At 40.9% G+C, this 27,967-nt stretch overlaps 1 protein-coding gene and 1 long non-coding RNA gene across 2 annotated transcripts in view; one reads left to right on the top strand and one right to left on the bottom strand.

Moving 5' to 3' along the window:
- Nucleotides 1-3,463: 3,463 nt before the first annotated feature.
- MRPS30 (mitochondrial ribosomal protein S30) lies at nt 3,464-13,200 on the bottom strand. Its single transcript, XM_049863490.1, has 5 exons — nt 12,603-13,200; nt 11,032-11,177; nt 8,801-8,906; nt 7,364-7,540; nt 3,464-4,853 (listed from the first exon to the last, which is right to left on the bottom strand). The coding sequence occupies exons 1-5, from the start codon at nt 13,186-13,188 to the stop codon at nt 4,561-4,563; spliced, it is 1,308 nt and encodes a 435-aa protein (XP_049719447.1). The 5' UTR covers nt 13,189-13,200; the 3' UTR covers nt 3,464-4,560.
- The window catches only part of LOC126064422 (uncharacterized), an 83,580-nt gene continuing 68,789 nt past the window's right edge, over nt 13,177-27,967 (top strand). Inside the window, exon 1 of the long non-coding RNA XR_007514510.1 lies at nt 13,177-13,313. This is a non-coding gene — a long non-coding RNA (uncharacterized LOC126064422). The remainder of the gene's footprint in view (nt 13,314-27,967) is intronic.

The raw sequence follows: 27,967 nt of genomic DNA, 5'->3' as shown, positions 1-27,967 counted from the left end.
TTACCCACTAGGTTGGTGATCTACTAAAAAAAAATCTGTATGAGTCCAAACGGTTGCCATTTAATCTAAAGCAGAGATGAGAAGGGGGCAGGGAAACTAGAGCGCTGGAAGCAGAACAACCAGAACACAATTAAAAAGAATGTTGACACAGGCTGGCATTAATCCAAAAAACACAAAATAATAAATGTTGGAGAGGCTGCGGAGAGATTGGAACTCTTATACACTGCTGGTGGGAATGTAAAATGGTACAACCACTTTGGAAATCTATCTGGCGTTATCCTAAACAATTAGAAATAGAACTACCATACAACCCAGAAATCCCACTCCTCAGAATATACCCTAGAGAAATAAGAGTCTTCACACGAACAGATATATGCACACCCATGTTTACTGCAGCACTGTTTACAATAGCAAAAAGATGGAAGCAACCAAGGTGTCCATCAACGGATGAATGGTTAAATAAATTGTGGTATATTCACACAATGGAATACTACGCATCGATAAAGAACAGTGATGAATATGTGAAACATTTCATAACATGGAGGAACCTGGAAGGCATTATGCTGAGCGAAATTAGTCAGAGGCAAAAGGACAAATATTGTATAAGACCACTATTATAAGATCTTGAGAAATAGTATAAACTGAAAAGAAAACATACTTTTGTGGTTAAGAGGGGGGGAGGGAGGGAGGGGGGAGAGGGTTTTTTACTGATTAATTAGTAGATAAGAACTGCTTTAGGTGAAGGGAAGGACAATACTCAATACATGGAAGGTCAGCTCAACTGGACTGGACCAAAAGCAAAGAAGTTTCCAGGATAAACTGAATGCTTCAAAGGTCAGCGGAGCAAGGGTGGGGGTTTGGGGACCACGGTTTAAGGGGACTTCTAAGTCAATTGGCAAAATAATTCTATTATGAAAACATTCTGCATCCCACTTTGAAATGTGGCGTCTGGGGTCTTAAATGCTGACAAGCAGCCACCTAAGATGCATCAATTGGCCTCAACCCACCTGGATCAAAGGAGAATGAAGAACACCAAGGTCACATGATAACTATGAGCCCAAGAGACAGAAAGGGCCACATGAACCAGACACCTACATCATCCTGAGACCAGAACTAGTTGGTGCCTGGCCACAACCGATGACTGCCCTGACAGGGAGCACAACAGAGAACCCCTGAGGGAGCAGGAGATCAGTGGGATGCAGACCCCAAATTCTCATAAAAAGACCATACTTAATGGTCTGACTGAGACTAGAGGAATCCTGGCGGTCATGGTCCCCAAACCTTCTGTTGGCCCAGGACAGGAACCATTCCCGAAGAGAACTCATCAGACATGAAAGGGACTGGACAGTGGGTAGGAGAGAGATGCTGATGAAGAGTGAGCTATTTATATCAGGTGGACATTTGAGACTGTGTTGGCATCTGCTGTCTGGAGGGGGGATGGGAGGATAGAGAGAGTTGGAAGCTGGCAAAATTGTCACGAAAGGAGAGACTGGAAGGGCTGACTCATTAGGGGGAGAGCAAGTGGGAGTACAGAGTAAGGTGTATATAAACTTATATGTGACAGTCTGACTTGATTTGTAAACATTCACATGAAGGTCAATAAAAGTTAATAAAATAAAAGAATGCTGACACAATATGGAAAATATAACTGTCATTGATGAATTTGTGTAGAAATTGTCAAATGGGAGCCTAATTTGCTGGGTAAACTTTCACCAAAAACACAATAAAGTATTATTTAAAAAAATAACCATTTGAAATGGCACTTGCTCCAAGACACAGGTTTTATATTGGTCAGAATTAAGCTACCTTTTATCTAAATTCATACCACTGTTGTAATACTGTGGCACTGACCACAACCTGTACTGCATTACTGGAAAAGTGGTAGACTCTGGAGTCAGACCTGGATTCAAATTCCAAACCTGCTGTTTTCTACCTGTTTGATCTTTAGTATGTGTTAAGACAGATTCCCCAGGCTGTGGAAAATTCTACTACCTCAAGCCGCTTTGCATCAGAAGCCTGCTTTCTTTGCTTAGCTTGCTGGGCAGCTTTGGCATAAGAATCCTATTTCCTCTCCTTGGCTTCCTCCCTACACCTTTGCATTAGAGTCCTGATTTCTTTGGGTGGACATTATATGTAAACCCTGTTATACCTGCACAGTATGATTAAGAATGTTGCTGACCTAACTTTTATGAACTCCCTGCTTGTAAACCCCTTAAGAGTAACTTTTCCCCTTGCCCTCGGGGGTGTAGTCTTGGCAGCAGCAGCTCCCACTGACTCCTTGCAAAATGAAATAAAAGTGCTTTTCTGCGGTCCCACCTCAGCTTCTCGTTTATTGGCCAATATAAGTCATGCCGAGCAAGAGCCTGGGGTTTCCACCCCGTATCAATGTTAATGGGCTCTCTCTACCATTTCCTCACTGGCAAAATGGAAATAATAGTGCCTGACTCATGGAATGGTCATAATGGTTAATTAGCTAATACGTGTAAAATACTTAGACCAGGTCCTGGTATGTAAGTGCTACATGATGTCCCAACATATATGGGTATATGTGTGAGGTGTGTTTTCCTCACCTTTGGTAAATGAGAAAAATTGTTACAAGGGAATGAAACAAGTAATACAATAAGGTATAATTAAAAAAAAAAAAATGTTGACATTAAGTCGATTCCGACTCATAGCGACCCTATAGGACAGAGCAGAACTGCCCCATAGAGCTTCCAGGGAGCAGCCGGTGCATTCGAACTGCAGACCTTTTCGCAATTACATATGAAATAAATATAATCAGGGAAAGAAATGACATTTCAATTGAATCCTAAACGTTATTTTAATTAGCATTTTAAGAGTGCTTTCACATGCTCATTTAATCATTACAATTTGGTGAGATTATCATTTTACAAAAGCAGGAATTCAGGATGATAACTCAAACTCACCAGGTTAGAAAGCCATAGCCAAGATTAAGAGATCTCATTTTACTTGGGGCTTTGCATAGTTGCTCTCTATACACCTGCATTTTCCCATGAAGGATGAATGGAACAGTAGTACCCAGGTTGGGACAGGACTAAGGGTTAAAAAAAAAAAACTCCAAGTTTAGGTAGCCATTTAAATAAAAGAATGGTGGCGTGAAATTACACGGCATTCTGGGTAAATTAAGGGTGCTGGTGCTGAAACACACAATGCCTTGCAAAGTATGTGTTACTTCTTCGGTGTTGGTTTTTTTTTTTTTTGGTGTTCAGTTTAGCAATCACGTGTGGTAAATAATCCCTAGGCTTCTAGCCTGAAGCAACTATCAATATAACTATGGCCTTTGCCTTACCAAGGACAAAAAATAAAAAAGTAAAAAGAGCAATTATTTGTCATATGACTAAATAGTGGGATATTTTATCTATTCATGATAAAAAAAAATCATGAATAGATAAAATATAAGATGTACAAGTATGATCTTAGAAAAGTAATTCTCTTTCCCCACTAAAAATGGTTGGAATGAACCTTAATTTGCAACAAGATTAACAATTTTACTGACAATTGACTTTGACACATATTAAAGCTAGTTTTCTAATCTTTGGGACACAGCAAATGGCACTAATTGAAATGTGTTCACATTACTTCTAAAAGATGCTAAGAAGCTAAGCTGGACGTAATTCACCAATTCTATTGTTAATCAAGGAGCCCTGGTGTGACACAGTGGTTAACTGCTCAGCTGCTAAGGTGGGTGGTTCAAACCCACCAGCTCAGCAGGAGAAAGATGTGGCAGTTTGCTTCCCTTAAGATTACAGCCTTGGAAACCTTATGGAGCAGTTCTACTCTGTCCTATAGGGTTGCTATGACAACAAGGGGTTTTTTTTGGTTTTATTATTAATCATCTGTGGGATCCTGGAAACGGTGCTTAATGCCTCTGGGCCTCGGTTTGCTTTATGTGCAAATTATCGTTCATGTTTTGAGGGGGTTTGAGTAGGACTCTGAAACTCTATGCTGTATTCCTAACAACAAAAAACATGAGTAACATTTAAAGTATTGTCCTTATATTACTTTTAAAATCCAACTCTATTAATACCAAGATACTGAAAATACCTCAATTAGTCTCATCAATTCGCCATGTATAGATAAAATTATTTTTAAATCAACATACTATGTGTAAAATTAAATCTCTTACTGACACATTTTGAGCAGAACGAGAAGTTCGGCCACATATTAACGTAAGAAGTAGCTGTCCCACTTATACGAAATAGGCAAATGTATACAGACTTAAGGTTATTAGTGTTTATTGAGGCACGTGGGAGGGAAAGGGAAAAAGGGAATCACTGCTCAGGAGACACCGAGCTTACGTTAAAAGTGACGGAAAAAATTGGAAAAGGAAAACGGTGGTGGTTGCACAAGATGATGAATACAGTTAATACCACATGTGAGGAATGCTGAAATGTCAAATGCTTTATTACATATGTAACAAATTTACCACAATAAAAAAAAATAACGCAGTTAATACCTGACAAGTCTCATATTAAAATTCCTTTTATTGTTACTTCAATGAAATTTGAGTAATCTCAAAGTCCTAAACCAAAAGTTCTGTTAGTTTTCCAACAACTGCGATTTGTCTTCTTCTTTTGGTCTATTCAGTAGAAAACGAACTAAGTGAAGTAGAACATCATCATTAAAACCTTTCACCTCATTACCTTCGATTGTTTCATAAAGAGGCTTACTGTGCGTCCCCCAGCATATATTTTTACGAGGGTTATTCTGATCAGCTTGTGCGGTCAGTGCCAAAGTATTTAACTGGTAACAGAAAAAGGAGAAGTATTTTCCATCTGTGATCACGCCCTGGGAGACAAAAGGCCGGGTAACATCTGCTTCACTCCAGAATCCTGTAGAAGAAAGTCATGCTGAAATTTACAAACATATTTTACCTAAACAAAACCTAACACATTAGAACATATCAAACATCTCCTAAAACCTGGGTACTTTACCTACCAAATTCCTCAAGATCTCAAAGTTTTCTATTCTCCATTCTAACCCTATATTTCATATTTGCATTAAAAATTACTTCATACCTTTTAGTATCCCCAAAGATCCATGGGTGGTGCAAGCAGTTTGCACTCAAACTACTAACCACAAGTTGGTGGTTCGAATCCACCCACTGGCGGTGCAGAAGGCCTAGCGATCTACTGCTTTAAGATTGTTGTTAGTTGTCATCGAGTCGATTCTGACTCATGGCAGAGTAGAACTGCTCTGTAGGGTTTTCAAGGCTGTAACCTTTCAGAAGCAGATTGCCAGGCCTTACTTTCAAGGTACCTCTGGGTGGGTTTGAAATGGCAACTTTTCGGTTAGTACTCCTCTGTTTAACCATTGTACTACCCAGGGATTCCTTCTGTAAATTACAGCCATTTAAAACTCTATGGAATGCAGTTCTACTCTGAAACATGTGGAGTCACCATGCATCAGAAAATCGACTACATGGCAACAGGTTTGGTTTTGGTTTTAGTATCCCCAAACTCATGATTCATCCTTTCACCAACTTCAGTCTTCCACAACTTTCAACCTTAACTCACTTCATCTAAGAACCGCTGCAAGCTGCAGGCTCTTTTTATGCAGATTCCTCCTACACCTGGTATTAACTACATCATTACTCACTGGTGTCAAATATGCTCATATTTCCCCCATACAAATAGCACCTCCCACCCAATAGTTATCATGCCTATTTACTTCATCAAATCAACACACAAAATACCTTCAGAAAAACTGTTGTACTAAAGGTCTCACCAGTGTCCTCAAGACAAATTCAGTGTCTTGCTTTCCACACTTCAAAATCAGTTTTATGAACTGCTGTCATTGCCTGGCATGTCCACCTGATAAGCTCCAGGAAACCTTAATAAGTTCACTATATAGATCTTCTAAGTACTTCCTGTTAGAGGATGATTGGCTTGAATATACTTAACTCCAACTGCCAGGGTCAAGTAGTAACTTTAGCCAATGAATAAAATTGGTAAAATACGGAATTAATTCTATCATAAAAGAGGTACTTTTTCAAGAAAAAACACTGCCATTCTAATATCTTCAAAATAGTTTCCTCTATTTCTGATACTGTCTATTCCTATTTCACTCTCTCCTTTCATTTCTATTACAGAAGTGTAAGCCAACAATTGTGAGTTAAAGGTTAATAAAATATATAAAGAAAAAAGTGAACCCAGCAATAATTAAATCTCTACTAAAATTCCTCCTGGGTATTTATATAGGATTAATCTAGCTGCATATTATATTACTTCAAGTTTTGAAATAAAATTCAAATGTCTCACTATGGGCTCTAAAGTCCTATGTGATCTGGCCTCTGGCTTCCTTCATATCACCCTCAATTAGTCTCCCCCTCACTTACTTCATTTAAAAAAAAAATCCAAACTTGTTGCCATCCAGTTGATACCAACTCATTGCGACACTACAGGACAGAGTAGAGCTGCCCCTTAAGGTTTCCTAGGAGTGGCTGGTCGATTTGAATTGCTGACCTTTTGGTTAGCAGCTGAGGTCTTAACCACTGCGCCACCAGGGCTCCAATACTGTTTGTTAAATACTTTAAGCCTGTTCCCACCTTAGAGACTTACTTGCTTTTCCTTTTACCTAGAAGTGTCTTCCCCCAGATTTGTGCATAGCCACATCTTGACCATACAGATGTCTGTACAAATGCCATTTTTTAGAGACTGCCCCTGAATTACTCTAAATAGATTATGCCCCATACCTCATTCACAAACACATATCCCATAAATCACTCTATGCTGCTCTTAATGTATTCTCTTCATAGTACTACCACTAGCTGAAAATATTACGTGTTTATTATCGTCCACTGTCTCCACTACGATATCACCTCCAGCAGAGCAGGATCTGGACCCATCTGACTCACTCGACACTGTATCTCCAGGGCTGGCAGTGCCTAGCAATCAATATTTACTGAATGAATGAACGCTCTCCTAATTTACACCTTGAACACGGCCTTTCGCGAAAATACATAGGATGGCCTTGATGAATCCTAACAATTTCATCTATCATACCATTTCCTTTTCTAGCTTCAGAAATGTCTTCACGAAGCTGTTGTCATCTACAAAGAGGTGACTTATTTGGCCACAGAGACATTGAGATACTTCAGGAAATGACCAGGAAAAAATACATTCACACAGAGGTGGTCAAAGTAACTACCTAAGTGCACCTGCCAAGTTCAAATGTAAAATATTTCACTATGGTTTTTAGAACACTGTATTTTGTGCCAATGCAAAAGCTCTCAAAATGATTCAACCTATATTTTAACCCAAAGAAAATGATTTGAACTATTAAATTCTTAAAATGCCAGGGATGCCTTCCAAGAACACCACCACCATACCACTAGTTTTACCTTGATACATGGCTTGTGCTCCAGTCCAAGCAAAAAGGCTTGCAATAGCATTAGCTCGAAAAACAACTTCGATCTGATCAGCACAGTTCTGTTTCAAGAGCCTTTCCCTTTTTAACTTGTCAGGTAACAAATGAAACTGGGTGTGACCATAACAGTATGGATCTGCTGTTTTCGAACCTAAAGAACAAAATAAAAACATTTCACATGAAACGCACACGTAGAACACGTCTTTACTATTAGCTTCAAACCCATCTTCTCTACACGTCACGTATTGAGTGTTCAAAACACACAAATTGGAATGGTTGGTTTTCTTACTGATTATAATAAAGGTAAAATTTCACATGGAAGTATAATTTGTCAATCTGCTAACTATCACCAAATCCATTATGACGGAAGGTAAGTCATAAGACTATATATAAAAACTATTTAAAATTCTATATCATTTTCATTTTCTCCAATTCTTTAGTCATCACTGCGGGCTTTGTTATCCACCTCATATTCACCAGAGGATACAAATATCTGATGACTCTTAAAACCCGTTTACTGTTTTAATTGTTATGATTAAATACCCTGCTCCTAATAGCCTTTTAAAAAAGGACCTTCACACTACGTTTAGATGTAAAGAAAATAAAGGCCAATATTTCGTGAAATGCTGACCTTCTCAACTTTTAGTGGTGAAGTCTTTTCAAGAGAAAGTTTCTCATACTTTACTCCCTAAAACTTCAGTGACTGAAAAGAAGCTGATAAAATTGGTCTGGAGGACTAAGACTTTCTTAAAATCTTCCTCAAGTCAGCCAGAAATTATAAAGGAAGAAAAAACAACTAAAGAATGAGTTGCATGGAGCAGACCTCAGGCCTTATTAATTTTTGTGTTCCTGACAGCTATCACAGTACACAGCACAAGTGAGATGCATCTGCAAAACAAAAAAAATCGAACTAATCACTGCCTCAACTACACTCCAAACTTGTTTTTCTAGATAACAAATGAACTAAGCCCAATAAGAACAATTACAGTTAAATTAGTGGGTACGAGGGAGGGGGAAGAAGGAGTTTTTGCTTAGGGGCAATGAGTTTATGTTAATGGTGGTAGGGTAACTCAGAATAGGATAGTGATAATGGCTGCACAATACGAAGAATATAATCAACGTCTCTAAATTTTACATGCAGAAATTGTTAAACTGGCAAATGTTTTGGTGTATTTTCATAACAAAAAAATACTGCTTATTCAGTAGAAGCAAGTAAATTTAAGATGGTGAGCTGAAAAAGTATTTCTTCCCAATTTTCATGCACAAGATTTTGAGATTATGGATTATATTGCTTGTGAACCACCTGAACCTCTTGATCATCGTGACTTACTTTTTCACTATAGCTAGTGATCTACACACACACACAGGACACTTTGAACACATTTATGGCATAAAACGGCGAGAAACTTACCAATAAATATGGTGTTTTCATATTGTCGTTTGAATAACGGAAGTTTGTCTGGCTTACAACTCTGAACAGGGATTTCTATAGGAACAGAATAATCCAGCGGTACAAACTTAAAAGAAGAAGAAAAAACACACTATGTTCACAGCAGCATCAATACGCATTTTCTTCACATTCTTATTAAAGTTTTTAAAATCTTAAATGTTTTTACAAAATGATATGGTAACGCACCATCTAAAAATGGACCAAATGGACTAAATCTGGCCTGTCACCTGTTTTTACAAATCAAGTTTTACTGAAACACATTTTTTTACATATTGTATATGGCTTCCTTTACATTGTAACGGCAGAGCTGAGTAGCTGCAACAGAGAACTTAATGGCCTGCCAAACCTAAAATATTTACTAACTGGATCTTTTAAAAGGGTCCCTGGTGGCACAGTGGTTAAGTGCGCAGCTGCAAACCGAAAGGTCAGCCGGTGGAACCTACCAGCCGCTCAGCGGGAGAAAGATGGGGCAGTCTGCTTCCATCAAGATTTTAGCCTTGGAAACTCTATGGGGTAGTCCTATTCTGTCCTACACGGCTGCTAAGAGTTGGGATCGACTCAACAGCAATGGGGTTTGGATTGGTATTTTGGGATCTTTTAAAGAAAAAGTTTGTTGCCTCCAACATTAAAGACAACACTCAAAATATACTAGCTGTTCTCCAGAATTCCAAATACTTACAAGGACATAGGTCATAACTGTAAAATGCTCCGATTTCTTACCGGCTAGTGTGTTGCTGTTATTAGTTGCCATTGAGTTGATTCCGACTCATGGCAACAATTATGGATTGAACTGTGTTCTCCCCACCCCTCCCCTAAAGAAAACATTGATTCTGAATTACAGAGGCCCTACAGGACAACGGTGAACTGCCTTACAGACTGAAATCTTTACGGAAGCAGACTGGTTATAAACCCATTTGAGAGTGGGATTGTTATATTAATTAATAAGGCAAGTATCAGTGCAAGCAAGTCTTAAATCAATCTCTTTTGAGATATTAAAGAGTAGATTAAGCAAGCAAGTAAGCAAGCACAAAAACCAAAACCCACTGCCATCGGGTTAATTCCGACTCATAGCGACCCTACAGGACAGAGTAGAAGTGCCCCATAGAGTTTCCAAGGAGCGCCTGGTGGAAAGAAGGAGAAATTGCTCATCACATGATCACTAAGGAACCTAAGAATAGAGGATGAAAAGAGACAAGGACCTTCCCCCAGAGCGGACAGAGAGAGAGCCTTTCCCTAGAGCCAGCGCCCTGAATTTGAACTTCTAGCCTTTTGAACTGTGAGAAAACAAATTTTTCTTCATTAAAGCCACCCATCTGTGGTATTTCTGTTAAGTATAATGGAACGAAACATGGCCTGGGCCTGTGCCATCCTCACAATCTTTGCTATGTTTGAGTCCATTGTTACAGCTATTATGCCAATCCATCACATGGAGGGTCTCCCTCATTTTCACTAAATGAGATACTAGTTTGCTCTCCTGGCAATCCACAGTATATTCAATATTCTCCTCCAACACCAAATTCTAATGTGTTGATTCTTCTTTGGTCTTCCTTTTTCATTGTCCAGCTTTCACATGCATAGGAGACAACTGAAAAGACCATGGTGTGGGTCAGGTGCACCTTCGTCATTAAACTGGCATTTTTGCTTTAAGATTTTAAAGGTCTTTTACAGCAGATTTGTCCAATGCATTAGGTCCCCTGATCTCTTGACTGCTGCTTCCATGTAGTCTATTTTAAATTACAACCATAAACTATTACTAAAAGTTTTTCACTAAGATAAAGATCTGTATTGTCCTGAAAACTGATGTCTTAACCCCAGGTACTATGAATATTTGACCTCTCCAGAATATATCATAGCAGAATAAAAAGCTAAAAAGAAATTTCAAGATGTCTTTGAAACAAACATGAAAGTGAGGATTCATCCAAAATTTTTTTATCCTACCAAGCTCAATATCGAGTCCTCCAATGACATTTCCCACGACATATGTCAGTAGATATATTAGATATACCCAAAACCCACTGCCGTTGAGTCGATTCCAACTCATTGCAACCCTAGAGGACAGAGAACTTCCCCATAGAGTTTCCAAGGAGCACCTGGTGGATTCGAACTGCCGACCGTTTCATTAGCAGCCGTAGCACTTAACCACTACACCACCAGGGTTTCCATCTTAGACATACAAACATACAAATCCTTACCTCTGTAAGTTGCTTGGATATCCGAATCTGGTTGTGTGGTTTATCATCTATCTGGTATCGCAAAGCGTCAACTCGACCCTTCCGATGACCACTTGGAATAATTTCTTCACCACGCATCCAGAAAAGGTGAACTGGGCGCTTATAATCTACCAGAACATATTAAAACATTTTTCATTTGGTCATTTAGATAAAAATGGCTATCATTAGAATACTAAAGAACACTAACTTAATAATACAGAACTTTAGAATGATTGGGTCTAGTTGAAAGAATTTCAAAAAATTACTCTTTGATATATGATAACTAGTCTGACTCATGTGGTAATTTAACTTAAACCATTATGACTTAAATATACATGCCTATGCTATGCTGAACAATAACCTAAGTTTTCTTAGTCAAGAATAAACATAAAGAAAGTAAAACTAACAGGAATACCACTCAACAGAAACAAAAGTACTAACAGGAGTCTGAACTGTTCTATGAATTATTAATTCAATTTCCACAATAATTCTCAAAAGTAAGTATTGTTGTCATCATCACCATCTTATACAAGTGGAACCAAGATCAGACAAGATACAGGAATTTTTTTCTTAGGCCACCAATCTAGTAACTCATGACTAGTCAAGAGCCCAAGACCACTTCCTTCCCAACTGAGGGAGAGAAGTAACATGAACACAACAAGCCTTAGTTGAGCACTTATCTACAGTAATAACACCATGAATTCCATAAATATTTATTAAGTTACCTACTGGGTGGCAGACATAAAATGATGAACGAATTAGAAACACTGATTTTTAAAATTGTCCATCCATTAATTACTTCCCATGTCTGTGCTGAACAGTTAATGGAAGTTGTTGATTGTTTACTGGGAACTCAGAATGGCTGGGTGTGATTCCTGGCCCCCAAATTACCAGGTATCAGGCCTTACCAAAAAACTCATTGCCGTGGAGTCGATTCCGACTCACAGCGACCAAGGAGTCGATTCCGACTCACAGCGTCCCCATTGAGGCCTTAAGTGCATCTAAAATTTCTGCACTTCAGATTTTTTATTTTATAAAGCAATGCTACCTACTGTAAACAGTTAAATTATTTGGCATGCAAGAACCTGGCACATAATAATTAATAAACGTTAGGTATTGCAGCCAATATAGCATTTAACCTTCACAATTCTGTGGTGAAATACTAGTATCCTAATCCCTGTCTTTAAAATGGAAAAAAATAGGTTATAAGACAACCCCAAGTGGGCCCCATCCTCTCAGAGCCCCTTCTCTTAACCATCACAGCTCTTCCACTTGGCTGGACTGTCACAGAGTCAAGAACTGTCGTCCTGGCGCGCTTCAGCTACTAGTCCAGGAATGCACAACTAGTAAGTGGCAGCAGGCACCAGAACCCAATCCCCAGAATCCTAACGCAGTGACCGCTACTGAACCACGCTGCTCCCAGCTGGGACCGAAGGAACTGACAAAATTTGACGAAGCAGAGAGGAAAACTTGACCAAGGGGCCTACAGGAGGCGGAGCCGCTCCCTTTTATCCCCATCTCCCCCGCCCGGTACGGCTGACCCGGGGACTCACCGATGGCGGCGCCTGCCAAGGTCGGGTTGTGCAGGCTAAGCAGGCCCACGAGAGCGGCCACCAGCTGGTCCAGGAAGGGCGAAGCGATAGCCTCGCGGTCCTGGTAGAGGGGCGCGCGCCGCTTGCGCCGCAGGTAGAAGTGCTCCTGCAGAAGGCAGTCACAGGCGGCTGCGCGCAGGGAGGCCAGCTCCAACGCAGGCGCAGGCGCCACCAGCTGCGGCGGCAGGCCCGACATGAACACGGTCTTGGTGAAGCCCTGGTACCAGCGGTCAGCGTTCCGGGCGAAGGTCTGCGGGTAAACCACGTACTTCATGAACTGCATCTTGGTGAGGATTCGCAGCTTCTCATCTACCGACTCGGCCGCGTGCACCGCCGCCTGCCACCGCTCTATCCGCCGCTGCCGCGCCGCCTTGCTTTTGGCAGTCAAGGAGGCCACAATCGGTGGGTAGCGGGCAACGGGGGCCGACGCGACATCTGAGCCAGACGTCTCCGGAGCCACGATGGCCGAGGTGGCTGAGGCGGCCGCGGTGTGCAGTGACAGTCCCCGACTGCGAGGCACGAGCCTCCAGCACCTGGCCGCCGCCATCTTTGCCGGGAATTGCGGTCCCGGAAGGCAATTTCAGCAATTGTCCCTGCCCTCTTGTCTTAGGGACCAATCGGGAAGCGGAATCCGAGCCAGGCTTGCGGAGACAGATTTTCAGTAGGCTTGAGGTACGTTGCGTCATCACGTCTTAGCCAATCAGATCGCTCCTTTAAGTTTGTTTTTAGTCGTCCTTGGAATCTACTCGATTGCAACGGGCTTGGTTTTGTCAGTTTGGTGTTTGTAGAGGAGCCCTGCTAGCGCAGTGGGTAAAGCGCTCGGCTGGGAATCCAAAGATGGGAGGTTAGAACCCACCTGCTGTTGTAGGGGAGAACGATGTAGCAGTCTGCTTTGTATAGCTGTACAGCCTCGGAAGCCGTATGCAGCAGTTCTACTCTGCCCCGTAGGGTCGCTATGAGTAGAAATCAAGTTTGGTTTTGGTTCGGGTGCTTCTAGAGGAGCCCTGATAAAATAAAAAAATAAAAAAAACGCAGTGGTTAAGTGCTGGGCTGCAAACTAAAAGGTCAGCGGTTCAGGACTCAGCAGCCGCTCTCGCAGGAGAACGATGTGCCTGGCAGTCAGCTTCAGTAAAGATTTACAGCTCCACGGGACACTTCTGTACCGTGCTACAACCTCGCGGTGAGGAATGATTCCAGGGCAGTGGGTTGGGTGCTTGTAGGTGAAAGGAAGTACTCGTGGGCCAATGAGTTTCACGGGTAGGCCAGCTAGGAACGAAACCTTTAAATAAGAGATGCTGCTTGCCACCTAGGTAGCTTGTAGGATCCTGGCGACATTCTTGCCAGAAACATTGTACAAGAAGCCTGACGCTCTTGGTTAAACTTACTGGTTTGTTCTGTGTATCGCACACCACTTGTTTTGGGGGCTCCATAGATATTGAGGTAGAAACTTATTTTTGAAAATACTGTACTAGTATGTCTTTTGATGATACCTGCTGATTTTAAAAGTAATGCAAGCGTCATTCATGTATGCTCATACCATTCTCAACTATTCCTATTCTTTGAGGAGGTATTTCATATATTTCTTTATATTAATTAATAAAGAATTTGTTTAATGCTATCATTTACAAAAGGAGGAAATATACTTTGACTTGAATTTAACTGGAAAAAAGGAAATAAGGGAAACAAAAAAATTATGTTTTAATTTGCTTTGTGTTATAACCAGTTATTTCAAAATGAGCTGATTCTTACTAATCTGTGAGCTTGTTGGAGCAGAGGCTGCTTTATTTTTGAATCTGTAGCAACCAGTCTACATCTGTGCATAGTGGTTGCCACTGGGGAAAAAAAATCACTAACAATCTAAGCTGATTTCAGCTAATGTAATTTATTGATTCACTGCCCTGTTATAGTGAGGAACTGAAATAATACTAATTTGGATTTACTGCAATAATTCTTGAGGGTATGAAAACCAAGCATTTTGTTGCTAAAAGGAAGTTATAATTGTATATCTTTAAGCAAGAACTGTCTGGTACAAATTAACCATGAAGTCAAGTCTACAAATTAGCTTTTAGAAAAAAAAAAATCTGTTTCATTAATAATCTTCTAGAAGTTGCAAGCAGAATCTGACATATCCCTTTGAAATTAACAACAAAAGGAGCACATGGAAGACTTGAGATCTTTAAACTCATACTATTTAAAGGGTACCAATGAAGTGAAGTAACCTAACTTGAGCTACAATTTCTTCTGTAAAGAAATAATATGCATTTACAGCATGCATCATAAAACAAAAAAAACCAAACCCAGTACCATCGAGTCGATTCCAACTCATAGCCACCTATAGGACAGAGTAGAACTGCCCCATAGAGTTTCCAAGGAGCGCCTGGCAGATTTGAACTGCCGACCCTTTGGTTAGCAGCTGTAGCACTTAAGCTTTATGCCACCAGGGTTTCCGCATGCATCATAGAAATGTTAAATTAATATTCTTAGAAATTCTCATGCCATTCCAACATAGATTTTAGGATTAGAAATTAGAGCTAGACACCATAAGGCATACAATTCTTTTAGAAAGTGCCTTCTCTTTTTTCACGAGTAAATCCAAATGATTTCAACTTAATCAACATTTACCGAATATCAACGTTGTGAACCAGAGAGACTGAGAAGGGAAAGAGCATGCTCAGTGAAGTCAAGGCCAGAAGGAGGTAGGTCAAGGTCTGCAGCGAGCAAAAGGCATACTGATGAGTAAGGGCCAAACAGGACCATGGAAAGAAGAAGGCTATCTTTCTAGTATGAGCCCGAACTTTTGTGTTATACACAAGGGAACAGACAAAAGGCCAGTGTCATACAGCATGGCAGGGGCAGTATTGGCCCTGGAACCCAGGTTGCCTGCCCCTCAGTCAGGTTTATTTAATGGATATTTATTGAGTGCATATTATGTGTTAGGCGTTGAACTAAGAGCTCACAGTACTCAGTGAACCAAGCTGACAAAAGATTATACTCTAGCGGAGGGAGACAGACAATAAAATAACCATTTGTCCTCCAGTTGACTCCAAATCATGGTGACACTATGTGTATCAGAGTAGATTGTGGTCTGTAGGGTTTTCAATGGCTGATTTTTTTGGAATTAGATGGCCAGGCTTTTCTTCCCTGGTACCTCTGGATGAACTTGAATTTCCAAACTTTTAGTTAGCAGCTGAGCACATTAACCATTTGCACTGCCTCAGGACTCCATAATCATAATAAATAAGTAAATTATAGGAGTTGCTAGAAGGGATAAGTGCTATGAAATTTCAAGTGGGTGGCCAGAGCAGGCCTCATTGAAAAGATGACATTTGAGCAAAGGGTAGAAGGAAGTGAGAGAGAGCCATGCCAATATCTGGGGAAAGAGAATTCTGGCAGATGGAGCAGCTAGTGCGAAGGCCCTGAGGTGGGGAACCTTCCTGATGGATTCATGAATGAAGGAGGAGGCCAGCGTGATTGGGAGGAAGTGGTAGAAGGGAGAGTAGTAACAAATGAGTTTCAAAAGTAATGGAGCCAGAACATAAGTATACAATTGCCAGGATTGTTAGGACTTTGACTCTTAGTCCGAGGCATGGGGAGCCAAGGAAGGGTTCTGCTCGGAAGCATGCCTTGATGTGACTTAGGTTTTTGGAAGAATTATTTTGGCAGCTTCAGATTGAGCAGAGCCAAACTGAAGCAGAGAAACCATGTAGACAAACAGTTTGCACCAACTCAGGGAAGAACTGATTGTGGCTTGAAGGGATAGCAGTGGAGATGGGGAAAAATGGTCAACGGTTCTGCACTGGATGTAGGTATAAAAAGAAGAGGACTCGAGAAAGTCTACGAAGTTTGGGCCATCAGCAGTCTCTGTGAAGCCCTGTGGACAAGAATGCCTTTTTTTCCCTTAACTGCTCATCTTTTTTTTTTTTTCTTTCCCCTCTTGGGTTTAAAAGAAAAAAGCTCAGTAAAAGAATAGAAAAAATTATGAGACATCTGTTTGTGTATCTTATATGTTTATTTGGGTGATTTTTTTTTCCCCCTGGAAGTAAATTGACATTAAGATCCTTCCTATTAAGCTTGCCACTGGACTTCATTTCATTCAGCAAATACTTACTGAGTGACTGCTCTGTTCCAGGCACTGTTCTATCTGCCAAAGATACAGCAGTGGAACAAACAGCCTTCATGGAGGTTACATGCTAGTGGTACAGTCATCTCACCAAATAAATAATATATACAACATTAGGTGGTGACAGGAGCCAAGAAGAAAAGTAAAGCAGGGAAGAAGAATGAACAGCATTGAGTGCAGGGGTTGAGTGGAGCAATTTAGGTAGACTGGTCATAGAAGGGAAACCCTGGTGGCATAGTGTCTGAGTGCTACAGGTGCTAACCAAAGGGTCAACAGTTCAAATCCTCCAGCTGCTCCTTGGAAACTCTATGGGGCAGCTCTACTCTGTCCTATAGGGTTGCTATGAGTCAGAATCAACTCGATGGCAATGGGTTTTGGTCATAGAAGAAGGAGCCCTGGTGGAGAAGTGGTTAGGTGATCAGCTGCTAACCAAAAGGTTTGCAGTTTGAACCCACCAGCTGTTCCACAGGAGAAAGATGTGGCAGTCTGCTTCCATAAAGATTGCAGCCTTGGAACCCTCTGGAGCAAGTCTGTTCTATCCCACAGGATTGCTATGAGTTGGAATCGACGGCAGCGGGCTCTGTTTTTTGATTTTTAGTCAGAGAATGCTTCCCAATGAAAATGGCACTTAAATAACTCCTGAAGGAGATAAAGATTAGAACCATGCTGATATCTGGGGTTGGGCGGACATTCCATTGAGAGCTGGAAGATTTCTAGTAGGCCTGGAAATTGAGAGGAACAGCTAGGAGGCCAGTGTGGCTAAAGTGGAATGAGACATTGTCACTTTGCCAGTGATGGTCAATATCTATTCAGAAACAAGTTCTGATGAGTTAAATAATATTTATAATTGCTATTGTTGTTTGGTACCGTTGAGTGGATTCCAACTCATAGCAACCGTGTGCACAACAGAACAAAACACTACTCAGTCTTGTGCCATCCTCACAATCGTTATGTTTGAGCCCATTATTGCAGCCACTATGTCAGTCCATCTCATCCAGCCACTGTGTCAATCCGTCTTGTCCGCGGTCTTCCTCTTTTTTGCTGACCCTCTATTTTACCAAGCATGATGTATTTCTCCAGGGACTGGCCCCTCCTGATAACATGTCCAAAGTACATGAGATGAACTCTCCAATTCTTGCTTACAAAGAGCACTCTGGCTATTTTTCTTCCAAGACAGACTTGTTCATTCTTCTGGCAGTCCATGGTATATTCAGTATTCTTCACCAAAGGCATCAATTCTTCAATTTTCTTTATTCATTGTCCAGCTTTCACATGTATATGAGGCAATTGAAAATACCATGGCTTGGGTTAGGCACACCTTAGTCATAAAAGTGACATCTTTGCTTTCCAACACTTTAAAGAGGGCTTATTCAGCAGATTTACCCAATGCAGCACTTCTTTTGATTTCCTGACTGCTGCTTCCAAGGGCATTGATTGTGGATCCAAGTAAAATGAAATCCTTGACAATGTCAATTTATAATTACAGTATTTATTTTTCCTACTGGATGCCTATCTTCATCATCCTTGGATGGGTATCCAAACAGTTCTATTGAATGTTTGTGTGAGAACAAAACTGTCCAATCAATTGCAGCCTTTACCAAGAGCGTCTTACATCAAATTGAGGCTCTGAGAAGGAAATAGAGACTGGACTTTTCCTACCTATGGATATGGATGGGAGTGACAAAGTACACATGTTGGCCACGTGCATAATTGGAAATTTCAACTACAGGAAACTCTGAAAGCTGCGTTAGGATTTTCACTTCCCTAGTTAATTTTGATTAAAAAGTAGATAACGTTACAGGTTTCAAAGAAACTAATTCCAGATTCTCAGACTCCTTGGTGAGCTCCTTTTCTGGCATTCTGTTTGCCAGACCTTGCTACTTTTCAGCACATTCACAATATTTATAAAGATATCAGAGCCACTGCAGAATTCTGGAGTGACCCTTTTTAACATAATTTTTCTTAAATAATTGGAACCCAAGGTAAACAATTCAGAGTCCACAGGATGGACAGTGAAAATCTCTCTCCTATCCTAACTCCTGGAGCCCTGGTGGCGCAGTGGTTAAGAGCTTGACTGCTAACCAAAAGGTAGGCAGTTTGAATCCACCAGCTGCTACTTGGAAATTCTATGGGGCAGTTCTGCTCTGTCCTGTAGGGTAACTGTGAGTCAGAATCAACTGGCAACAGGTTATCCTAACTCCTAATCCCTCCTTTTCCTTCAGCAGAGGCAATTACTGTTATGAGTCTCTTGTATGTCTGTCTAGAGAATTATAGTCCTACATGAGAATATTTACATGTATCTGTGCACACAAAAGGACGTGGGAGATGTTATTTAAAAATTAAATATCTTTATTCTTTATACTTACTACCTATTCAAACCTGTTCTGAAGAGCTGGGTTTTTTTCCTGTATCTTACAGAAAATTTACAGCAAATTCTTATTGTCTAGTTGATCTTAGATAATAAAAAAATTCCCCCAGTCACTTCTTGTCACAAAACCACCTCAGTGCAGTAATTATATGTTCAGTTCAGTGCAATAAAAAATGAGGACAAAAAAATGCTGTCAACTTTACTTAATGTTCTCTTTTCCCATCTCCGTTACCTCAGGCTGCCTTAGGCAGGCTGTCTGCTGTCAGAAAGGTCTAGGGTCAGCTTTCTCTGCTTTTCCCTCCTTAAAGCTTCTCCCCCACGCACCAAGCTGCCCCCAGCAATTCCATGTTTCAAGTTGTGAGTCAGACACCAGTCCACTGTATCCCTCATTGCTCCAGGGGACCCATACCAAGCTCCTGCAGGGGCCCCATTCAAAGTTTCTTTTCCTAGCTAGGCTTGAGGTGAGGGGAATACACTCCCACCCCGCCCTCTCTATGAGGTTAGGCAAGGGAGGATTCTCCATACTCTCTCTCTGTCTCAGTTTCTTCTGAAAGTTTTATAAACTCCTTTGCAATTCCTATGTGGGTAGTAGTCTGGCATCTTGGAAACATGGAAATAGTTGGCATCTAGTGTTTTGGGGCTTTAAAATAAGACAAAAATAGTTCTAATTATATATATGTATATATACACACATACTTATTTTAATCAGTATCTCTGTATGTGTGTGTATATATATGTATGTATATATGTATGATTGTTGCTGTTAGTTGCCATCTAGTTGATTTAGACTCATGATGACCGCATGTGTTACAGAGTAGAAGTGCTCTACAGAGTTTTCTTGGCTGTAATCTTAATGGAAACAGGTTGCCAGGCTTTTTCTTCTGCCGTATCACTGGGTGGGATCCAACCAAACCACCAACCTTTAGGTTAGTAGTCTAGTGAACTGTTTGCACCACCTAGGGACCTTCTCTCGCATGCTCTCTATGTATACACACACACACACACACAAGCACACATAATTGGAGGTACAGAGTGGATGCATTTAATTGTGCTCATGAGGAACCTGTACATAGATCAAGAGGCAGTTGTTCGAACAGAACAAGGGGGTACTGTGTGGTTGAAAGTCTCAGGAAAGCTGTGCATCAGGGTTGTATCTTTTCACCATACCTATTCAGTCTGTATGTTGAGCAAATAATCCAAGAAGCGGACCTATATGAAGAAGAACAGGGCATCAGGAGTGGAGGAAGACTCAATACAACCTACCTTATGCAGATGACATAACCTTGCTTGCTGAAAGTGAAGAGGACTTGAAGCACTTACCAATGAAGATCAAAGACTACAGCCTTCAGTATGGATTATACCTCAACATAAAGAAAACAAAAATCCTTAGAACTGGATCAATAAGCAACATCATGATAAACGGAGAAAAGATTGAAGATGTCAAGAATTTCATTTTACTTGGATCCACAGTCAATGCCCACGGAAGCAGCTGTCAAGAAATCAAAAGATGCATTGTATTGGGCAAATCTGCTGTAAAAGACCTCTTTAAAGTATTGAAAAGCAAAAATGTCACCTTGAAGACTAAAGTGCACCTGACCCAAGCCATGGTGTTTTCAATACCTCACACGCATGCGAAAGCTGGACGATGAATGAGGAGACCTAAGACAAACTGATGCCTTTGAATAGTGATGTTGGTGAAGAATATTGAATATACTATGGACTGCCAAAAGAATGAACAAATCTGTCTTAGAAGAAGTATAGCCAGAATGCTCCTTAGAAGCTAGGATGGGCAGACTATGTCTCACATAATTTGGATGTGTTATTAGGAGGGACCAGTCCCTGGAGAAGGACATCATGCTTGGTAAAATAAAGAAAGGGTCAGTGAAAAAGAGACAGACCCTCAACGAGATGGATTGACGCAGTGGCTGTAACAACGGCCTCAAGCATAACAATGATTGTGAGGATGGTGCAGGACTGGGCAGTGTTTCATTCTGTTGTACACAGGGTCGTTACGAGTTGGAACTGACTCGACGGCACCTAACGACAACAACAGTGGATGCATAAGAATCCCTGGGTGCTGCAAAGAGTTAATGTGCTCAGCTGCTAACCAAAATGTTGGAGGGCACCCAGAGGCACCTTGGAAGAAAAGCCTGGCAATCTACTTCCAAAAATTCAGCCATTAAAAACCCAGTGAAGCACAGTTCTAGTCTGACATACATGGGTTCACCATGAGTCAGAGTCTACTGGACAGCACTGGTTAGTCGATCCAAAAAAGCCCAATGCTGTCAATTCCCTCAATTAAAAATCAAATATAAATTAATTTAGGATACCCATCCATTTTATGGTTAGTGGATGGGTATCCTAAATTATTTTATATTTGGTTTTTAATTGAGGGAATGAGGTCATTTAGATGTGAATATGGGTGTATGTGATGTCACAGGAATTATTAATACTCTAAAGGCGGAGACACAGCATGACTACAGTGTGACAAAGTATCATGAGATTTTGTATGGTCCAACATCAGTTACAGAGCCCTGGTGGTGCAGTGGTTAAGACTTGGCTGCTAACCAAAAGGTTGGCAATTCAAACCCACCAGCTGCTGCTCGGAAATCCTATGAGGCAGTTCTGCTCTGTCCAGTAAATACTGGTCTTGGATTTTGGTTTGGTATATATTTTGGTGATACAGAGGAAAGGCTCCTTCCAACTGTTCTTTTATTTCTGGCTACCATGGGTACTGCACCCCATAAGGTTTTCCATGGCTGTGAACTTTTGGAAAATAGAGCACCAAGCCTTTCTTCCGAGGCACCTCTGGGTGGAAAAGTGCCAACATTTTGATTAGTAGCTGAGCGAATCTGAAACACATGGGGTCATCATGAGTCAGAGTCGACTCAATGGCAACTTTTTTTTTTTTTTTCCACCATGAGTACATTGCCTCTGACCAGCAACATAATGATGCTAGAACTTGTGTGGGAGAATCATTCATTTTTCTAACTACATCCTACCCTTTTTTTCTTTTATATCCTAGGCCATGTCCTCCTTGGTCAATGTACACCCAGGGTGGTTATACTAATGAGTCTACATTTATCTTCTATGGGAGAACATACAGGTTCACAACCCTCCTCTATTTTAATGACAATCTGCATTAATGACACTTGGATATCTACTTTTTCTTCTAGGTTGTATTAAATTTCTACTTTATGCTAAAGGAAACTTTGTAATTCTAGCTGCCATTAAAATACAAGCACTAGTAAGGACTCCTCTTTCTCAGTGTGAATTGATTCCTTTTTCTGAAGTGTAATTTCTCAATTGTCAAGTAATTTCATAGCTTAACAGATATGCCACCCACGTGCCCTTCCTCCCACATAAGTTCTTTTCTAATAGAATTTCATCAAGTGTTAAATCAGCTGAACATTTTAAACAGCCATAAATGCCCTGTAGGCCATGTTCTCTTTCACTGCATATTAATCCACATATTACTATTAACAGGAAGCATAGATTGTCAGATATTCTGCTACGGAGTCAGATAATGATTGGAAATGTAGAAAATTAAGCCTTCGAGAGATAAAGAGGATTAGACTAAGTTCTGTCCTTTCTTTTTCTGTCATTTCTGCTAGCACACATCATAAGAAGGAAAAAGACATGTATTAGAAAGAGGTAGAAGAATTTAGGATAGGAAATATTCAGCTAATATGACATTAATTAAGGAGCGTATTTCTTTATCAGTGCTTTATTTGAACACGTTTTAGACACATTGCTAGCTAATGTTATTTTCAGTTAAGTGGGTTTAACCCAGGAGAAAAAGAAGAGAAAGGATATCATTTTGATAAAGTAAGCTGTCTGTTCAAAACTCTGGCCCTGGCTTCTGGTTGTTGGGACCACTATACAGATGACAGCCCTGGACTCTGTAAGGCATAAATTAGATATTTTCTGGGATAATTAGGTCAAGCCTCCTACAAGGCTGGTCCATGACCACATTCCTGTTGGTGTTTCAGTGTGACAAAAAGCCTCCAGACCCCCCAAATTATCTCAATTTCCCAAGGATTGAAATTTTCTTATGAGAAACCCCTTGCTTTTCTGTCTCTGGGAATTTCTATTCATATACAGGTGTCTCTGGAATAACCAATCCATTGCCTTCAAGTAATGCTGATGCATGGTGACCCCATGTGTTATAGAGTAGAGCTGAGCTCCAGAGGGTTTTCTTGGCTGTAATATTTTGGAAATAGATCACTAGGACTTTCTTCCATGGTACCTCTGGGTTGGTCTGAACTGCCAATCTTTTAGTATAGTACTCGAGTGCTAACCATTGCACCTCCCAGGGACCTTTGTCTCAAAGGCCTTTTACCTCCAATGATAGGAATTTTTAATGAGAATATTTCTAAAAGGTCATTACATAAATAGCTTAAAATAATCTTAAATCATAAATAAAAATTATAGGGACTTCTTGATACATGCTATCATATGGATGGAGATTGATGACATTATGCCGAGTGAAATAAATCAGTCACAAAAGGACAAATATTGTATGACCTCACTTATATAAAAATACAAGAACAGGCAAATATATACAGGCCCAAGTTTATTAGTGGTTACCAGGAAAAAAAAATTTTTTTTTTTTAGGGTTAGGAGGGAGGGGGAAAGAGGGAGATTATTGCTTTCAGAGTACTGAGTTTCAGTTTTTGGTGATGGAAAAATTACAATCATGAAGAATTGATAAAGGGTTGCACAGCTGATTAATGTAATTGCTGTCACTAAGTTGTACACCTATAAAAAGTTGAATTGTCAAAAGTTGTGTGATATGCTAACAAGCTGCCATCTAAGATGCATCAATTGGTCTCAACCCACCTGGATCAAAGGAGAATGAAGAACACCAAGGTCACACGATAACTATGAGCCCAAGAGACAGAAAGGGCCACATGAACCAGAGACTTACACCATCCTGAGACCAGAAGAACTAGATGGTGCCCGGCCACAACCAATGACTGCCCTGACAGGGAGCACAACAGAGAACCCCTGAGGGATCAGGAGAACAGTGGGATGCAGACCCCAAATTCTTATAAAAAGACCAGACTTAATGGTCTGACTGAGGCTAGAAGAATCTCGGCAGTCATGGCCCCCAAACCTTCTTTTGGCCCAGGACAGGAACCATTCCTGAAGACAACTCATCAGACATGGAAGGGACTGGACAATGGGTTGGAGAGAGATGCTGATGAAGAGTGAGCTACTTGTATCAGGTGGACACTTGAGACTGTGATGGCATCTCCTGTCTGGAGGGGAGATAGGAGGGTTAGAAACTGGCAAAACCGTCGTGAAAGGAGAGACTGGAAGGAGGGAGCGGGCTGACTTGGGGAGAGTAAGTGGGAGTATGGAGTAAGGTGTATATAAGCTTATATGTGACAGACTGACTTGATTTGTAAACTTTCACTTAAAACACAATAAAAATTATTTTTAAAAAAAAAAGTGTGATAGATGTATTTATAACAATGACAAAAGAAAAAAAAAAGTATCTCCTAAAGCTGCTTATGTACAACCAAACAACTCAGGAGAATTGGTTCCTTGGTTTGGAGGTTGAGGGTCATGGTTTCGTGGGACATCACAGTTAATTGGCCTGTTTAGTGTTTATGTTCTCCCTTCTAGTTTGTTGTTTAATGCCTGGGGTCTTCAAACTTGCAAGCAGCCATCCAGGGTATGACAATTGGCCTCTATTTGTCTAGAGCAACTGAGGAAGGAAAGTCAGAAATAGAAGGAAGAAATGGAATGTGTGGCTAATTGCCTTCGTGAACAACTGCCTCCTTTGCCATTAGCCTAAAAGAACTGGATGGTGCCAAGCTATGATTGCTAAACATTTGATCAAAGATTCTATATAAGAATCCTGATCAAAAGGGGGGAAATGAAGAAGAGCATTTCATATTATCATGGAATCCAGTCTTTCTGGAGCCATGGAAGCTGAATGATCCCACTGAAACTATTGCCTTGAGATAACCTTTAAACCTTAAACCAGAAATATCCCTGAAGTCTTCTTAAAACCAAACAGTAGTTTAGCTGAGCTAGTAAAGAATGTATGCCTTGAGCATTGTGTTATTTTAAGATCTATCTGTATGGTCTTGTAACTCCCAACCAAGTGGTTGGGTGGGACTATACAAATAAGGTCTATGAAACACTAAGGAAGGAATTAGTTTGCCATCCTGCTAGGCTTAAAATGAGCCATCCCAGAGGCAGGAAGGAGAGGATCTTACCACCACCAAGGAAGAAGAGCCAAGAATGGAGTGCATCCTTTGGACATAGGATCCCTGTGCTGAGAAGCTCCTAGAACCAGGAGACTGCGAGAGAGTTGTAACACTGAAGATGGTGAGAAGCGGTGGCAGAGAAACAGCAATGGGAGAGACCAGCAGAAGACAGTACAATGGACATCCTGGCCCATGAACTGAGAAGGCTGAGTGCCTTTGAACATGAGGCTTCCTGGAGGAGTAGGGTACCTCTGGACACTTGGCAGAGCTAGATTTGCTGACCCGTGTAGCTAGAGCTGAGCCTCTTCAGGCTGAGGCTTATCACTGGAGTGGGGAGCCTCTGGGTACTTCTCAGCAGAGGTAAAATAGCTTTGTAACACTTGCCTGAGCAGGGCAGAGGCCCAGGGGCCAGAGAGAGGTATACCTGCAGGTAAGGCTGAGAGGAGGCTGCCCTGATGGAAAAACTGTATCCTGAGTGTCCCCAAACCTGAGTTGTAACCTGTTACTTCCCTAATAAACCCCATAATCATAAGTATGGTCTGTGAGTTCTGTGTGGCTATTGCAATTACTGCCATGAATTATCATACCCAGCAGAGAAGTAGAGAGTGGCATGGGAGGGACGGTTGGTGTCAGAATTGGTAAAGATGGTGGAGAGATGAGGCATGCCTGACCTCTGCCTCATAATAATCAGCCTTGGGCTGTTGATCTTCATTCTCCTTCCTCCTTATGAAGCTGGAGGATATCAGATGCTCCTGCCACGGCATTCGTACATCTATGAAGACAAACTCATTAAAAAAGAGATCAGAATGCAATGTGCCATAATTTTATGCAGATAACGCATGTATTCTAAGTTTGTTCACCAACTGCACCCACCCCCTTGTGAAGTATAATTGACATAGTGCCACTTATGAAAATACCTCAAGGGAGTAGGGAGCAGTTGGCAAAGAAACGTAGAAGGCATGCATTATTTGCATAAAAATATGGTAGCAGGTGCTGTTTTGAAATATGTAGGAAAATCTATCTAACTACCTAATCTAGACATTCATCACCCTGGTGGTACAGTGGCTAAGAGCTACAACGAGCTATGGCTGCAAACTAAAAGGTCAGCAGTTCAAATCCACGAGCCGCTCCTTGGAAACGCTACGGAGCAGTTCTACTCTGTCGTATAGGGTTGCTATGAGTTGGAATTGACTTGACAGCAATGGGTAACTCTGTCTGTATGTCTGTCTGTCTGCCTGTCTGTCTGTCTAGCGATACCTTTCTGTCTCTTGAGAGAGAAATGTAAAAAAAATAATGTGTAAATAGTGTTTTTCATTATATGAATTGAGATTGTTATTCTTATAACTTACGTTTATCTACTTAATTTTGATTTCTTGGAAGAACATGGGTTGTTTGTGGGTGATACCTTTGGAGCCCAACAAACCATCCTACTCTTCCTCTTCCTTACTGGAAGAACCTTAAGAGTGTCAGGCATTTACCTCCCATGTCCTCTGGGAAGGTGACAGTCCCCTCAGTTTGTGAGGGTGGATCATGATTTAAAAAAAAAAAAATGAGGGTGGATCATGATTAGCCTGAGCCAATTATGGTAATTCTAGCCACTTCTCAGCGTTAGCTTGGAATGGGCATGTGATCTAATCCTGGTCAAGGAAGACTGGGGAGGTTTTTCTTTGGGGTGTCTGAAAAAATAATAATTTTTTTTTTCCTTTAGTAAAGTGAAACATTCCAACTTCTTCACCAGCAATTGTTGTATCTACACTTGATGCTTGCAATTTCTTCAGCCATTCTACAACGAGTGGAGACATCATGGAAATGGGTGACAGAATGGAAAAGTGTACCTGGTTTCTTGATGACATTTTCATGCTGTTAAATTAACCCTGGAAACACCCATCTCCACATTTCTTATTACCTGAGCTAGGAGTGGGACCAAGGGAGACTTGACAGCCATTTCAAACTGTCAACTCATTATTTCACTCTGTCAGGCTAACTGTGACCAAACCATAGCCCTTATTCTGTAGTTACAGTCACTGAAGCTCAAGTTCAACACTTTACATTTTTTCCACTCAATGCCATCTTATTCAAGTCAGACGGACTATCTTTTTCAAGATCTTTTTAGGCCTTGATACTGTTACCAGCATTTTGTTGTCTCTTCCAAAACTCCCTTTGCCGAAGTATATGAAATGCCACCATTCATGATCATGTCTTTATACATCTGCTATATGTAAATCCCATGAGTTAGCTGTTCACAGCTAACTCCAGCACTAGAAAAGTGTCTGGAATATAGTAGGTCCTCAGTAGATATTTTGTCATAAATAAATGAGAAGAAATTTTTTCTCTAGATGGATTCTTCTTAAAACACATACATATGCTCTTGTTGATTTTCATTGAATTGATTCTGACTCATGGTGACCCCGTGTGTGCAGAGTAGAACTGCTCCAGAGGGTTTTCAAGGCTATGGCCTTTCAAAAACAGATTGCCATACCTGTCTTCCAGGGTGCCTCTGGGTGGGTTCGAACCACCAACCTTTCAGCTAGTAGTTGAGCACTTAACCATCTGCACCAGCCAGAGACACCACGTATACCCTATGAATAATCCCATCAACACTCATGTACAATGT

Source organism: Elephas maximus, chromosome 2 (genome assembly GCF_024166365.1).
Source record: "Elephas maximus indicus isolate mEleMax1 chromosome 2, mEleMax1 primary haplotype, whole genome shotgun sequence".
NCBI classification, from domain to species: Eukaryota; Metazoa; Chordata; class Mammalia; order Proboscidea; family Elephantidae; genus Elephas; species Elephas maximus.
Note: the sequence above shows the minus strand (reverse complement) of the source record. Positions and strands in the feature narration are given on the sequence as shown.